A 15086-nucleotide genomic window follows, 5' to 3' on the forward strand; every position below is an offset into this window, starting at 1 on the left:
CCATGTCTCAACCTGCCATGTAAATTATAGATATGCAGCCTGAAGTTGCAATAGTTCTTAAACTATGCAGTCAGAATACTGGTCCTATTTAATGTTTTTGTATTTAATTGCAGGAGAAATTGCATTAATGTATTTTGTGACTGTCTTTAATTAAGATGACTGATGTAACTGATACTTAAAAATTAATCAAACATGTGGTAATAAAAGGTGTCAGGACTGGTTGGAAAAATCTATTTTTGCTGTCTCTTCAGCTTCTGTTCTCAGTCATGCACTATTTGAAATGTGTCATCTTTCCTTCCACTGCACCACAATACCAGTGTGAACTGACATGCAGTGGTGAGTGCAGTATTGAAGAGGGAACTTGACTTTTGTCCACTTCCCAATAATGAGTAGAAAACCTTCCTGGCAGACTGAGGCACATAGTTATTTGTTCCTGCAAACATAATTTTTTTAACAAATTAAACCAATGGTTTCTACAGTTGAGAAAGTTGGTGACTCCCACACTCTGGCAGTATATCTACTGATTGTAACTGATGTGGTGTTGTAATGCTAAATTTAAAGTTCGAGCTGTTTTGGTCAGTCCTCCTCTACTCCTGAGCAGCGGCAGGACAGGCAGCTCTTTGGTACTGTTGCAGCTGATGGCAGGTTTTCTAGTTTTGCAGTTTTACATACCTGCCAATTTGGTCCCAGGAGATTTTGTTATATAGCACATCTGCTATCAGATGTTAGTGAGTGAACAAAGCAGAATAGTGAGAAGTAACAGCAGACATACTGTGCATCAGCTAAAATGGTAATCGTTCAAAAATGTCAGTGGTTTGTACTTTCTACAAAAATTGTATCAAGTGGAAATAACATCCCTCATTCTTCTGGGTTTTTATCCTTAACCAGTTGTAAAGAATACATGGATGTTTGCCAAAGATATAAAGGTTAAGGTGCAATTTTATAATAACACATTCCTTCCCTTATATGGCTCTTTCAATCCAAGGGCATGAGAGCAATTCACAAATAATTAGTTTCGCCTTGTAACAACCATGCTATAAATCTTGGCCCACGGTGGTCACATTCTTAAATTTAAGTATGTAAATATTCCCATGTTCAAGACAGACTAGTTACTTCATCACAGTCACTGTGCACTTTAAATTCATTGCTGGATTAGTGTGAATAGTACTTGCAATAATTTGTGAAGATAACTGCTGGACTTACTTGAGCTGATTGTGTGGAAAGGGCTATAATACAATCAATATATCACTTCTTTTGCTATATGTCTTATTTTTTCTTTATTTCATTTCTTCTGACTTATGTGAGTGGTATCCTTTTGGTGTTTAGACTGCTTGCATTCTGGGACTCCCATGGGTACAATCACAGGTGGTGATACTCATTTGAAAACTGCAAGTTCTGGAGTTCAGATTAGATGTGGTCAGAGAGAGAAGAATCTGGTCCACAGAGAAGTCAAATCAGTGTAAAATGTAATGAAAAAAGTGATTTGTGCTAAGGAGTATCCAAATAAAGTGAGTGCAAGGTTATCTTTCCTCCATTCCAAACTCACAAAAAGTCTTTTTGTTGCATTGGAGGTGAAAATCTCCTTTACTGCCAAGATCACTAGTCCTGAACTACAGTCAGACATGAAAACTGTGATGCTTTTCTTTTCATGCATGAAACGTGCAGCTGTATATAAAAAAAAACCCACAATGCTCTTCATGACTGTTTCAAGGAGAAAATTAATTAATTTCAAGAAAAAGTTCTAATTTCACAAGAATTCTAAAAAATTGGACAGCATAAAAGAATGAGTTTATTATAAAAATATATATATATATATTTTTTTTTTAATTCTTTTTTTAGCTGCTGGGACTTTTTAAAAGAAATTGCCATGGACTCTTGTCCTTGGCTTTAAGAACTGGAGTATCTTAAGTAAATAATGTTTCAGTACTTAAATGAAAGTTATTTGAATTTCTGTTATGTATTAAAATTGCAATTTGTCATCTTTCTTTTACCATTTATTGTTAAAATACTGCCTTCTTTAGAAATCATTTTGCTACATGTAAACAAAACACAGTTATCTAAGCTGCCACTTCAGCATTTAAGTATGTTTTCAAGAATTGTAGCAGAGTCTGGAATGATGGCAGCTTTTCTATTTTAACGCTTTGAGGCTCTTATTCCTTGGTAAACAGCATTTAGAAGCTGTATTTTTGTTTGATTAAATGTATTTCTTTAACTGAGGCAAATAACAGAGTGGAAGCATGTTCTGGCAAGATGCCAGAATCTCTTGAGCAGCAACAAGGGTCATCTACCAGACACAAATATCTATCAGCTGAAAATGCTTGACTGTGCCATGGATGCCTGTATTAACCTTGAATCGTGGGAAGAAGCATTGTATTATGGCAGCAGGACCCTGGAACCATACAGGTAAGGGATGTAATTGGTTCAGCTGGTCCCAAAGATGGGAGAGAGCTTCATTACAAGTGAAGACTGTGCTTCATCTTGATGCTTCTTACTGTTTTTATTTCTTGTGTATACCTTGCATTGCTTTCTAGGTTAGTGAATGAGGCAGAACACTCATTCTGCTTTCACAGTCAGGCCAAAAGCAAATAAAAGGATAACGGAAACTATAATAATAACTATAATAATAACTGATATTATCTTCTTGCTTTTTCATGTGTTCGGATGCTGCCCCATCTCTGATCAGACACTGACTTTCTGTTTCAGGCTCCATTGACATGAGGGTATCAGTGTTTCTTGCTGAGATGGGGCAAAAGTGAGGGAAAGGTTGATGGTTAAAAACATGTATATTCCCCATATACTTTATACGTAGATTTTCAACTGAAAATTAAAAAGCTCCTGGTCCTTATTTTAGGAAGAGGTCAAGGTGGTGAAGTAACTTACTTTTCTTCTCTCCTGATCAGTACTTGTTCCTGTGTTAAGTGCTGGGAGGGTGTCTGAGTCTGAAGGTCTTTTGTTCATAAGGAAGGATGGTCTAGGAGACCATACATCATGTGGTAAGGCTCGAATTTGATTGGAACCTGGACCTGTAATGTTACTTGGGTCATCTAGTAGAGAAAGGGCAGGTGCTTCTGCTTTGGTCTGTGTTCTAAAAGCTTTAGAAGACTCACATCTTTGGGTTCTGAATTTTTTGTAATTAAGTGTAAGACTGAGCTGAGCGCCCAGGTACAATGTCATTCACACATCAATGTTCATTCTCAGTAAGATATTTTTTTAGAGCATCTATTTCCTCTCTGTTGGTGCACCACATGATGCTTCAATACAATGTGGGATGTTGAGAAGTGTGAGGGGTTATGCTAGAGCTGGACAATATGTTCTGCTGTGAATATGAACATTTCATTTCCCCAATCAAATGGAGATGCCATCAGCATTCAGCATTTTGCCCGAGGAAGTTCCATATGGCAGCCTGTTTCTGAAGAAAACTCAGAACTTCACTTGAGAAACATAGTGTTTCAGAGCTTTCACTAAAACGTGATCGTTGATAAAACCTGCGTAGGCTATGGTACATCACAGCTGTGGAGCAGCTCTGTGTTCATCATGAGTATTCATTTTCATAGAGGAGGACATGGGTGCCTAAAGATTTTCACATTTCTTCAGGATGAAATTCACATTGTGCAGGTCCCACTTAACCTTTTATACAGGGCTTATGTAGTACTGCAGCAGTACATGTTTCCTGCCAGTGTTCTGCCTTGTGGCGTACTTCAGATACAGAGTAGCCTACAGGTTTAAATGTTCCCTTATTAAATTAAAAAACCCCCAAACCTCAGCTGTTTTGGGTTGAGTTTTTATAAGTTGTTAACTCAGTTCCTTACAACTGAAAACTGAGAAATTTTTTTCTGCAGACATTTCTGAGAGCAGAGCTTACAGTGAGACCAAGTGCAATCTTACCAGATAATTTAATAAAGCTTTCTCTGTTTTGCTTGCTGAAGTGTACCATAGTTTTCAAGCTGTTTAATGCAGCAGTTTGGAGATGAGAGATTCAACTATGCATCCAATTAGTATCTCTTAAGGTAATAATTATTTACATGAGATATTTGACCTTTTCTGCATCTTGGAGGGCTTGTCGTTATTCTCTCCTCAAGCAATAGCATTATTTAAAAGAGATTTTCAGTTGTTTCTTTTTCTTTATATCTTCAAGTCATCACTACAAGCTTTGACACACCTGAAACAAAATCTACAGTTTCTCATTACAGCAAATTGTGCCCTAAGCAGGAGGAGAGCAAATCCTAGGAAATCCTTTGGGATACATTGAATTTCTCCTGTTGAATCAATCTACTGCTTGGCTGCTCCTGCAGTTCCATTATAGCTACCTATTTTCCTTTCCTCAGCTCTGGAAAAAGTATTCATACTGATCTCCACAGGGAATTACCTGAGAATTCGTGCGGTCCATATAAATAGGAAATCATTGTTACAACTTTAAAGGCTCTGGAGATTTGGTCAGAACCAGTTTTAATTTCAGGTAATGTGTTTATTGTGCATTTTCCATTTCTTTAGCAGCAGGATTAATTTTCAGTGCTGTGTGACACATTGTATCATAATGTATTATTTCATTATGATGGTTGCTAACTTTTTCAGAATCATCCACTTCATGTAAGTGGCAGAGATAGACATCTGAACAACATAAAACTGATTTGTCATGCTGAATACCAGGCCTTGTGTTTTAGATAGCAATAATAACCAATAAGAAGCATTGTTCAGGGCCTCTGAAATGGTTTTAGCAAAAAGAAGGGAAGAGGTAGTGTCTGGCAAGACAAAAAGCTGCCTTCTCCATTTTTTGTTAAAACCTACAACATGTACTTTCACTGAATAGCCTAAGCCAAGTGTATCTACATGGCTTTCCTTGTAAATGCCACATTAATAGCCTGTCTGTCCAAGAACCTTAACCAAAGTTAAGACATTTGCCTAAGTGAAAGCTGCCCCATGTCATACTCAGCACTCAGCAGCTTGCAAAAATAAACTTCCTTTCAAAAATCCTCATGAGCCTTAACCACAGAATAACAGAATATCAGCAAGAGGTGTTACATGGGTTTGTCATGTCTCAGTTAGCACATTCACACTCTGGTCTGACTGCTGCTAGTGAAGGATCAGATTCAGAGATACTGAGAAAGACAGATTTCCCTTAGGTTACCTCAGAGGAAGGATCCAGCACTTAGCCCTTAAATTACTGACAAGGCACATATGTTCTGGGGATTAGGTTTAGGGTGTATTTTCCCCTCGTCTCAAGTATTCAGTGCTTTACACTGCTGCCAGAGAATGGAAAAATGCATCTGTTATAAAACTCTGCTGGATGTCCTCAGCTATTGTGACAAGGGTAAGAACAGGAAAAGAAGTAACTGTGTGACACCACAGGCTCGCTGGGCTTACCTGCTGGGTAACACCATGTCACTTCTTTGGGCTCCTAGGACATCAGGTCTGGTGAGATTCCGATATAGAGACAACAAAAATGTTCATCGATTTCTGCTCTGCACTGCTTGTAATCCCCTGCTGAATTTGCAGCTAGTGTAGAAATCCCACTGATTTTCAGATGGGTTGTTTTAATTAACAGCCCTTCATCTCCAGTGCTGCAGCGTTAGAAGTAACTGGAGGCCTTCAATATTAACAAGAGAAAATTCCTTCTTTTCATCCTGTACAAAAGTATTGTGCAGAACTGCTGCTCTGGCTCTTCACCCAGCAGCCTTGCACGTCCTTCCCCCTCCATCCCCTCTCCACTGAGTCAACACAAATTCAGGGCTTGTGCAATGTGACTGCTCTGCTTCTGGAGTGGGAGGGAGCTGGGTAGGTGCAAGCAAGCACCCCATATTCGTGTTATCTGTGCATCATTTGTCTGCCCTTCTACCTCCTCCTACTCTCTATCCCTTCCAGTAATACTTTGTAGTAGCCCATTAATTCACCTTTTGTCACTGACTGAGTTCATTTAGGGAACAGGGAAAGCAATCCCAGTGTGTGCAATTTTTGATTGTTCTGCAAAGTGCTGTGTTTAAGAACGGCTGCTGGTGTGTTCTTGTTTTTTTTCTGAGAACATGGTTGAATTTTAATTGGGTTAATGAAATACCAGACAGGCATTTTTGATTTAGAATTCTAATTCAATATATGTGATGGTCTGTATTTTCTGAGTATGTGAACTTCAATCAAAAGGCAGATTAAAATTGATGGTTGCTATAGTATCCTTTTCTTGAGCCATGATCTTGTAAAAAAGCCAAAAAAAGCTGTAGAACTTAATATTCTTGGAACAAACTCTGAACCTATTTTCTCTTCTTCAAGAAGGATTTCCAATAAAGAGTCTTTCTTTTGGCCTGATATTTCCCCTTTTTTGAATGCATTTAGAAAGAAAAAATCCTATTTTTATAGCTATGTGTTTTGCAATACACATGTGATATATGCAATGATGGGAAATATTCTTCTTATCAAATATATACGGTTCCTTACTGAATTCAACAGACTTCTGAGTACTGGCTAGTTCTGAGGCACTTGAATTTACATTGACATTTACATTTGCAAGCTAGAGAGCCAAAAAATATCCTCAAAGCTGCACTGCAGTGATAACCAGGGCCACTGGGGGATGCTACTGCTTAAGGGTTACAGCCCGGATTCGTCTCCAGTTGGCACCCTGGTTATGGGAGGTCCCCTGGGGGTTCGTGCCTGGCTGCCGGATATCTGAACCTAGAGACAGTACTAATTCAGTGACCAAAGTTCAATGTCTTAATCATAAACCATCAGTTGTAAACATAAATCTTACTTCTGGGATCACCCGAGAGGGAGAGAAAAATGTCAAGGTAGAGAAAGCAATTTAAGGAAATAATGAAACAAAGAAAAGAAAGAATTAAATCTTTCTTATTCATTTTGCTGGGGTTTTAGAAAATGCCCACGGTATTTAATGTTTAGAGCAAAATGTGTCAAAAGAAGAGGAAAACCCAGTATAAATAAGAGAGTGTAGTGTCTCTGGTTAATTATAGGTAATTCTTCCAAATGACAGATGTTTGTAGCAAGCAATATTTGCACCGTTTTTGGCTTCAGTGTACCTATTTTGTTGATACACAGGGAGAATGCTTGTCACCAGGCTGATATGTTTAGGAATTCATTAAAACACTTCAGCAGCCCACTTCTGTCTTCCATTCCTTCCTACCTCATCCCCTCCAGTCCCAACAGCCTCTTCCAAAAAAATGAAAAAGGGAGGTTTCACATCTGAAGTCTGGTGCCTAAGTCATCTATGACCTGATCAATGCCTTTCCTATGTAGGAAATGGCTTTTCTGTTTTGCTGGTTGCTTGCTGTGTATGTCTGCATAGGACCATCACCTCCAATTCTTTGGTTCTTTCCTAGTTGTTTTTCTTGTATGTTTCTGTTACAACCATGAGTTGTCCCACAAAGTGATACTGACCTGCATAATCCTCAATGACTTCCATAAACTCACAATCACATAAGTGCTCCACCTTCTACCTTTCTTCATTTTCACGTATTGTGCGTATGGGTAGAAATTCTTACTATTCTCTCCAGTCATGCCAGCTGTTTTCTGGGTATAATTTTGATGTCACTGGATTGTCCAATATACTCTATCACACATGGGTAGAAATTCAGCAATAGCAATGTTAATATGCAGTACCTTGTTCAGTGTAAACCACATTTCTTAGGCTAAGATTTCCTTAAATAGCTTCATTGCTGCAAGACTTTTGGGTCTGTCTATGTCCAGTGTATTGGTATACTAGTGCTTATTATCTTCACTTCTTTTTAGCTTCTAGTTTCACATTTTAGTGTCTACTTTCATCTTTCACTTATGTCAAGAGCTATTTGAATTTTAGAGATAGTGATCTCCTAGGGATGTTAGTGAACTAAATCACTAAGTTTCCCAGAGTTGCATATTTCTCTGACACAAGTGTTGGTTTCTTCATCTCTTACACAGCATTTCCAGGTGTTCTTAGATTTCACAGATCTTGAAAGTTCTGTGTTCTTTGCAATGATAACTTCATCTGCAAGGATTTCTTTTGAGGTTTTTTCACTGTAGGATCACTTTCAGATTAAGATGGACCATTCAGAGGTTCATGCTTTATCTCAAATAAGGATTTCAGTCCAAGTCTGTCTGCCTACCAGAGATTCAGTTTGGTTTTGGTGTTTCTTGATTTGTTTTTTTTTTTCTTTTTTACTTAAGCAATAATAGCTGGTATTTTTGTGTTGCAATCAGGGGATCTTTTCTTGTTTGTTTTTTTTTTTTTTTTTGTACATGCATGCTTGTACAGTAAAGTAAGGATTTAATGCAGCCATTACCTTTTCTGCTTTTGTCTGCTTGGTATTACACACTAATTAAGGGACACACATTAAAAACCAGAAACAAGTATATGCATGAGCAGATATTACAAAGAGTTATTTACTGTGAAAAAAAAATGCAACATAGTTATTCAGTTGGAACCATTTTGAGAACAATTTTGGGGAATTCACAGTGTCTGTATGGGTTTTGCTGAGAAGAAAGGGTAGAGTTGGTGGCATACAGATTCTAAACAAAGGCTTGGTTAGAACCTAAACTTAAATGGGGTTGGGAAGTGATTTCAAGGGAGCAATTAGCAGTTAAAAAATAGAGTCATATGAAACATCTATGGAGTTTTAGATTCCTTTGACAGTCACTGAACATTGCTTTGCAAAAGCTATTTTAGAGGCAGAAATCATGGTGGAAGGGAGAAAAAAGGGAGGAGAATCACCTAAAAAGACAGATAAATTATAATTCTATCTCTGATGAAAGAGAAAGAAAAGAGAGTGCACGAAGGAAATAAAAGCAGAAAAACTGTAAGGAACAATACATTCTCTGAGGGGAGAATTAGGAAGAGTCTGACTTTAGTCATAAAATACGTATTTCTTTGTTTGAATAAATTGTCAATTTGAGTTGAGGAAGCAGAGAGAGGAGACTTGGCAGTACTTCCAAGGATGAAATCAATCAGGAGTTTCTCATGGTGGAGATGTGAACAGTAGTGAAAAAGTAAAATTGTGATATTAAAGCAAGAAAACAGAGATAATAGAGATAAAGGCTGAAAAAGATGAAAAGGCAGTCTTTTTTCCCTACTGAAAAATCAGAGAAGTTATTGAAAAGGAAAACCATAGTCATGAAGAGGAAGGGAGCCAGCAGATAATCAGAGCTAAGAAATTGAAGAACGTAGTTTGTTTAAAGGGCGAATCAATGTGAATGGCCAAGGAGAGTGAGAGATGGAAAGATGGTGCTTTGAAGAGGGGTGTGCAGAGCCTGAAAATCGAAGGAGGTATTGTCAAACAGGAACTGTGACAATGAATTACTAAGTTCCTAGTGAGATGATCCATCAATCAGGGAATCCAAAGAATGAAGATCACAGAGGTTCTGTAGTAAAATAGGGGATACTGAGTAAAGCTGAAATTTCACGGACTGATATTGACAGGAAAAAGAAGAAAAAGAGAAGAGCATGCAGATGAGAGGAAAATGTAAGTTCCTACAGTGAGCAAATCCTAGAAACCACACAGTTTGTGATGTGATGGTAGACTACAAGCTCACTGGATCTTGAATTAGACTGTTATTGAGTAAAAGGACTAAAATGTTGTGGAAGATGTAATTAGGAATGCTTTACTTGGATATACCTGAAAACCAGGAATAGCCTTATTTTTGGGTGCATAACTTAACCTTTCTTAACAGGTTCATGCATACTCCTGTCCACCATACCAAATCTCTATGAACTATATTTCACTTGACATGGTCAAGGTCGTTGAATCAGTTTTTGTTGAGCCCATAAACCAGTCCTTCTATACAAAGGACATTGGAGGTATCAAAACTAATTCTAAATTATCTAATCCTAGTATGACAACCAACACAGCCACATTAGGATAGCACTCTGCCTTATATAATTGGCAGTAGAATTGTGCCACAGGGAAATGCTGAGATTACCGATTATTAAGCAAACACTACTTGTGCTACCTTGTAAATACAACAGTTTATGGCCTTCAGAAATTTAGTCCATGCCTAATCTTTTTCGTACTTACCTGAACATCTAATATTGGATTATACAGCTTCAAGTGAAAGAGTTGATGTTGTGTTGATCTTCTGGTCAACTGTAAAACCCTTCCGCATGTACTCCCTTGGCTGCCACAAAAGGTGCTTCGATTCCACTCTGGTTTTCTGTTAGAAATTCTATCTGCTTTAGACCAGAATCCCAATCACCGTCTGCTGGTATCCAGCCCTGAGACGTTTTTCAGCCTTCAGATAAACTAGTTCCATGGTTAAGGAGGTGATTCAATGCTTCTCCTCTCTTCTTCCCCTGAGTATACTGGAACCTCTTTTCTCAGGTTGACTTTGTCATTTTATCATCAGACAAGACACAGAAGCTTGAATCATCTTTATTTATGTGACTTTGAAGATGAAAGTAGGAAGGAAGAAACAAAAAGCAAATTATTTTGGGTAGAGAGAGCAAGGATTGTAACTGATTACAAATGCTGGAAGGCTAAAAAAAAAGGCAGGCTATAGTGCTGCTACGGAAAATGGTTTACAGAAACAGAAAGAGGCTGCTCAAAGGGCCATGAAAACTGATGAAAGTGAGAGCAAGATAAATATATCAAAGAGGAAAGAATCACCCTCTGAAAATAGTGCAAGTCCACTGATAAATATTAAAAAATATGTATTTTACAACCAAAATAAAGACATTTTGAAGGAATGCAATGCACACATATCCAATAAAGTATGATATAGGCAACCAAAGAACGATGACAAGAAGCCTAGAAATATCAAAATTAGGATAAAAAAGCCTTTCTTTTAACTCCTTCCCATCATCACAAAAGATCAAAAAGGGAGAGGACAAAGAAAATGGACACTTGCCATAGTTGCAAACACTCTCCTAAGAGGAAAATCAGCCTTCTCTAGCCATGCAGTGTGATCTTGGAGCATATGGTTGATGGGCTGCCAGAAGTGAAGATAAAGTTGTGGAATCAAAGTGTTTTCATTATAGCAACATCATGAGTTCATTTACATATTAATTCAGGTATGTTGAATGATGCACGCTAAGGATATATTGTTCTTTTAAGGCTGGCCAGCCTTTCAGAAAACTTCTGAAAACTGGCAAAAGTGACAGCCAATATGTAGAAGTGTCCTGAACTGGATCTTTCTACTTGAATCGCTATTGATGAAATAGAAAAGAGAAAGAGAAAAGAAAATATTTTCATGCAATAGTGTGCTTGGCAGACTTTGAAAAATGGAATTAGATCCTACTTTGCTACAAAGCAAAAGTCTCAGTATATACAGCCATAAAAAGGAAAAATATATAGGAGATTAATTTTCTCAGCATAGGGGGAATTTGCAAGATTTACCAAAGCATTTTGTGAAGAACTTTGCTTTAGACAGTGGTACAAATTGTATGTTGTAAAAATGTTTATGTAAATATGACTGGAGACCTTGCTTATGAGGAACGGGAAATTGCTGCATGTTGTAGCCTGAGATGTTCTGAAACACAGACATTGTGTCCTATCAAATGCAAGACAACTTCTCAAATCTTACCAAAAAATCACAGAGTAACTTATGACCAGGGGAATGCCCTACTAATTAGTTGCATGGTCTCATGACCATAGCTAAAGATAAGTTATCTTGGATATTTGTCTCAGTACCATACCAGCATGAGGTCTCTTATTTTTCAAGGGGTTTCAAAATGCCTAACCAAGTTGGGTAATATTACCTCTACCAATTCAACATCTCAGAATTTTGAAATGAAAAACAGGTTTACATACTTGCAGTAAGATAACGTCCTGAATGCATACTCAAGATTTATCTGTTGCTACCTGTCTGGATTCAGTTCATCTGTGTATTGTCTTTCTGGCAAGTTTGCAGTTCAAGAGAGCTCTACCAATGCTGAATGTTTATCAAGAGATGATATTAAATTGTGTCAGGTTGCTTGTGACAGTAGAGAAAAAAACAGGTGGAGGGAGTGGGAAGTGTGGGTGGCAAGGTCTTTTCCATGTGAAAGCATGAACATTAATCTGTGACACAGAAGTATATTGACTTAACTAAAATTTTTAATTTTTTAAGTACCCCATGCTTTCAAGCCCCTGCCTTGCTCTGAGAGCAGCACTGTCCCAGGGAAGTACTCCTGACTTCTGAAACCTTGAGGAGAGCAAGAAAGTACAGTGGTTAACCTATGATGTGTTTAACTATGTCCATTAAAGAACAACCAACTCCAGATATTGCAGTGGGACAGGACTTTTCCCATCTTGTTTGCAGTGGTGAGGAGAGCCATTGTTCTTGATCTTTGCATCTGAAAAAAACCAGGGTAGAGCATCAACTGCATCCAGTGACACTAAAAGAACCCACAGCAAGTTGCACTCCCACCCTGCTAAGCTAAACAAGAGAAGAGTGACAACAGTCTCTCATAAATTATAAAGACACATCTTTCTGGAAACCAGGGTTGGCTTGTGGATCCCAATCTCACCACAGCACTCAGCAACATACAATTCAATGGCAAAAGCACTTCATCAGGAGTCAGTCTTTTCTTCCAGGTAACATTGGGCAGGATGAGAGGAACCAGCCACAAGGTGAAGTGAGGGAGGCTTAGATTGGATATTGGGAACAATTTCTTGACTGAAAAGGTGGTCAGACATTGGAATAGGCTGCCCAGGGAAGCAATAGAATCTCTGGTGAAGTATTCAAAAGCTGTGTGGATGTGGTGCTTGTGGATATGGTTTATGTGTGAACTCTGTAGTGCTGGGTTAACAGCTAAACTCAATGATCTTAGAGGTCTTTTTCTACCTTTATGATTCTAAGATTCTAAGATGTTGGTGATAATGGTGAGGTGTACATAGTGGGGGATCAGCCTGCCTAAGGAGTGAATTATGGAGCTTTCTTCCATGAAATTTATTTCAGTTGTCAGAACTGGATGCATATTTACCAGGTTGAATGCAAAAAAAAAAAATTACTTATAATTTTCCTGCTATCCACACCAAAAAGCTATCCCTTCCTTTTTGTGTCTTCTATTTATTCATCAAACCAGATAAAGTTCTTGACTACTCTGAACTGATTTGGCTTAGTTTACATCAAGTAAGGATGCAAAGGATTCACCATGAGACTTCACCTTTCTCCCAAGCACAAATGCAGACATTCATGGTGTATGTTCACATTTGCAAATACTCATATGTGTTCCACTTGCTGTCACTGCTTCCAGGTAAATCCAAAATTAATTGGGTTGCTGGTATCTTTAGAAAGTTGTATTGTATATAACTTCAATTTTTCAGTTAATACCGTTTTTTATATATTGTTTCCTGTCTTTGCAGTCACTGTACTGAAGTCATTCTTTGCAATGGATTCAAGCAAATATAGACATTCTTAATCCAGACAAGTTGTATTCCAGTAAACCACACGCTCCTTTGGCCCTTTCAGCACACTCCTCAGGTGGCTCATCCCTGGCTCTCAGGGCTACCCTTTGGCAAATTTCTGCTTACTTTTGTTTAACTGAGGTTGACAAAGGTAATTTGATTTCCAGGGTCTTTGGCAGTGCTAGTGACAGCGATGGCTTAAATAGAGATACCTTAGCCTGTTCCTGAAACAGAGCTAGTGTGTTGTATTCAAGGCCATAACACTACCCCAACTTGTGATTAAGTGCTTAGTGAGTTCCATTTCCTTATAAGAACATGTGTAAGAACCCAAGAATGTATGCCACAAGTGAACTAAGCATTAATCTGTCAGCAGCTTAAGTGTGTTTGGGAAAGTGCAATGGAAATATGTGGTATAGTGACACAGTGTTTTTCTCTGGGAAGCATTTAAGAGCAGATGGAACCTGTAAAATAGATTGATTTGTGAAAGTGTGTAGCTTCTATCAGATTTGTTTGATGCTTACTTGTTTTAACCCAAATAAACACAGGCCACATGTGTTTGCATTTTCTGAAAGGTGCTGGTAGCTACATGTGGGGAACCCAACATTAATAAGTGCACAGAAACTCATAAGGAGTTTTAAGCTTCTGCTTAAAAGACATGCCTCTCTCCTAAAATAATGAGATGAGTAAAAATTAGCTTATAATTGAGGATATATCCTAAGGAACTGAAAAAAAACCCTCAGGATTCGACAACAACATAAAGAATACAATGCTGGAGTCTTGTTACAGTTAAATGGAAAATTAAGTCCACAGTAAGCATGTCTTAAAATTCTAGTATAAATCAATAACATCTATAAAAATGAGGTACTGTTGTATCGAAATTACATAAAAATCTGTAGCATTTTTTAATTAAATATTAAGCATCATGCAGATCTGTTGAAGCACACTGTAAAACTGCAGACAATGGTTATGGTTGCAAGCTGAATTCCACTAGGGTATGTAGGTAAGGAAGATGTTACATTTGCATCCTTAAAGGTGACTTTCTGGTCTCTTCCACCTGCTTATCTGAAGAAAGAATAAATCCTACGCCAAGATCTGGATGACTCTTACATTTGTGCAAAGCTTCACCAATACTTTTAAGAACATTGAGTTGTGCACTACTGCAGCAGCAACAATTTAGTTTTTCTGTTTCAGAATTTGGATGAAGTTGAACCTTGGCATGGAATTTGCAGACAGCCTATGTTGACATTTATCCAATTGTTTTATACTGAACAAAATCAGTTTAATAAGTGAATCAAAAGATAGGCTAGATTTTCAGGAGCTTGGGGTTTTTTTTTTTCATTTTTTGAAAGCAAGCATATCAATGTATCTTCAAAATTAAAAAGAGGATGTGGATTTCTGCCGTCTTGCCTTCTGTGAAGTGCAGAATTTCTGTACCTGTAGCACAGATCTTGTTTCAGCTGATTGCGAGAAATTTGCCTGGGGTGAACAGAATAAGAAATAATATTAAAATGTGTCTCTGGAAATATAATTCTACTCTTGTGAATTGTGTGTGCTGCAATCTTCAGTTAACTTTAAAACTACATTTTATATGTTCTTCAGGGTACAGTATATAATATTCTATTAAGCTGTTTTACATGTGGTGTTTGTAGGACACATCCTTAGCATGATTTTAAAAGGCTCAATAAATGTCATACCTCTTCTAACCTAAGGGAATCTTGACTATGCAAAATATGGCAAAATGTGTATAGCTGCACAGAAAAATGCAGACCCAAAACCTCAGTTGTTCCTACAGCA

General features: G+C 37.8%; 1 protein-coding gene across 2 annotated transcripts in view; it reads left to right on the forward strand.

Moving 5' to 3' along the window:
- Nucleotides 1–15086, forward strand: part of SMYD3 (SET and MYND domain containing 3) — a 409715-nt gene that overhangs the window by 361355 nt on the left and 33274 nt on the right. For both annotated transcript variants that reach the window (XM_058836536.1, XM_058836537.1), the window contains one exon: nt 2229–2403. In XM_058836536.1, the coding sequence (XP_058692519.1) occupies nt 2229–2403 (175 nt within the window). The remainder of the gene's footprint in view (nt 1–2228; nt 2404–15086) is intronic.

The sequence above is a fragment of the Poecile atricapillus genome, chromosome 3 (assembly GCF_030490865.1).
Source record: "Poecile atricapillus isolate bPoeAtr1 chromosome 3, bPoeAtr1.hap1, whole genome shotgun sequence".
Classification (NCBI taxonomy): domain Eukaryota; kingdom Metazoa; phylum Chordata; class Aves; order Passeriformes; family Paridae; genus Poecile; species Poecile atricapillus.